Source organism: Haliaeetus leucocephalus, unplaced genomic scaffold, assembly GCF_000737465.1.
Source record: "Haliaeetus leucocephalus isolate CR32 unplaced genomic scaffold, Haliaeetus_leucocephalus-4.0 Scaffold230, whole genome shotgun sequence".
In the NCBI taxonomy this organism is placed as follows: domain Eukaryota; kingdom Metazoa; phylum Chordata; class Aves; order Accipitriformes; family Accipitridae; genus Haliaeetus; species Haliaeetus leucocephalus.
The window spans coordinates 615,757-616,109 of NW_010972666.1; the positions used below are offsets into that span (position 1 = coordinate 615,757).

General features: G+C 67.1%; 1 protein-coding gene across 1 annotated transcript in view; it reads right to left on the reverse strand.

Annotated features, from left to right (window-relative positions):
• TNFRSF14 (tumor necrosis factor receptor superfamily, member 14) overlaps positions 1–347 on the reverse strand; it is a 5,523-nt gene extending 5,176 nt beyond the window's left edge. The window contains exon 1 of the mRNA XM_010567951.1: positions 135–347. Within this exon, the coding sequence (XP_010566253.1) occupies positions 135–219 (85 nt within the window). The 5' untranslated portion in view covers positions 220–347. The remainder of the gene's footprint in view (positions 1–134) is intronic.
• Positions 348–353: the final 6 nt, after the last annotated feature.

A 353-nucleotide genomic window follows, 5' to 3' on the forward strand; every position in this document is an offset into this window, starting at 1 on the left:
AGGCCGGGGGGCAGGCCGGGGGGCAGGCCGGGGCAGGGAGGGGGGGAGGCAGAGGCAAGGAAGCAGGCAGGGAAGCAGGGAGCCCTTCTCCGCAGCCAACGTGGCGAGCAAGCGAGCGCTCGGCCGTTACCTACCAGCAGCACACATCGGGCAGCACTCGCCGCCTACGGGGTACTCTCCCAGCCCGCAGGCCGAGGCCTCCACGCGATCCAGCTGCATGGCCAGCACAACGGCAAAAACCTTGAGGCAATACAAGGACGGGTTTCCACTTCGCGGCTTGTTTACGAGACGTTCGACTCTCGAAAGCCCGGCCGTCTCGCACGGCGGGGTCCTGACGAGAGGACAACACACAC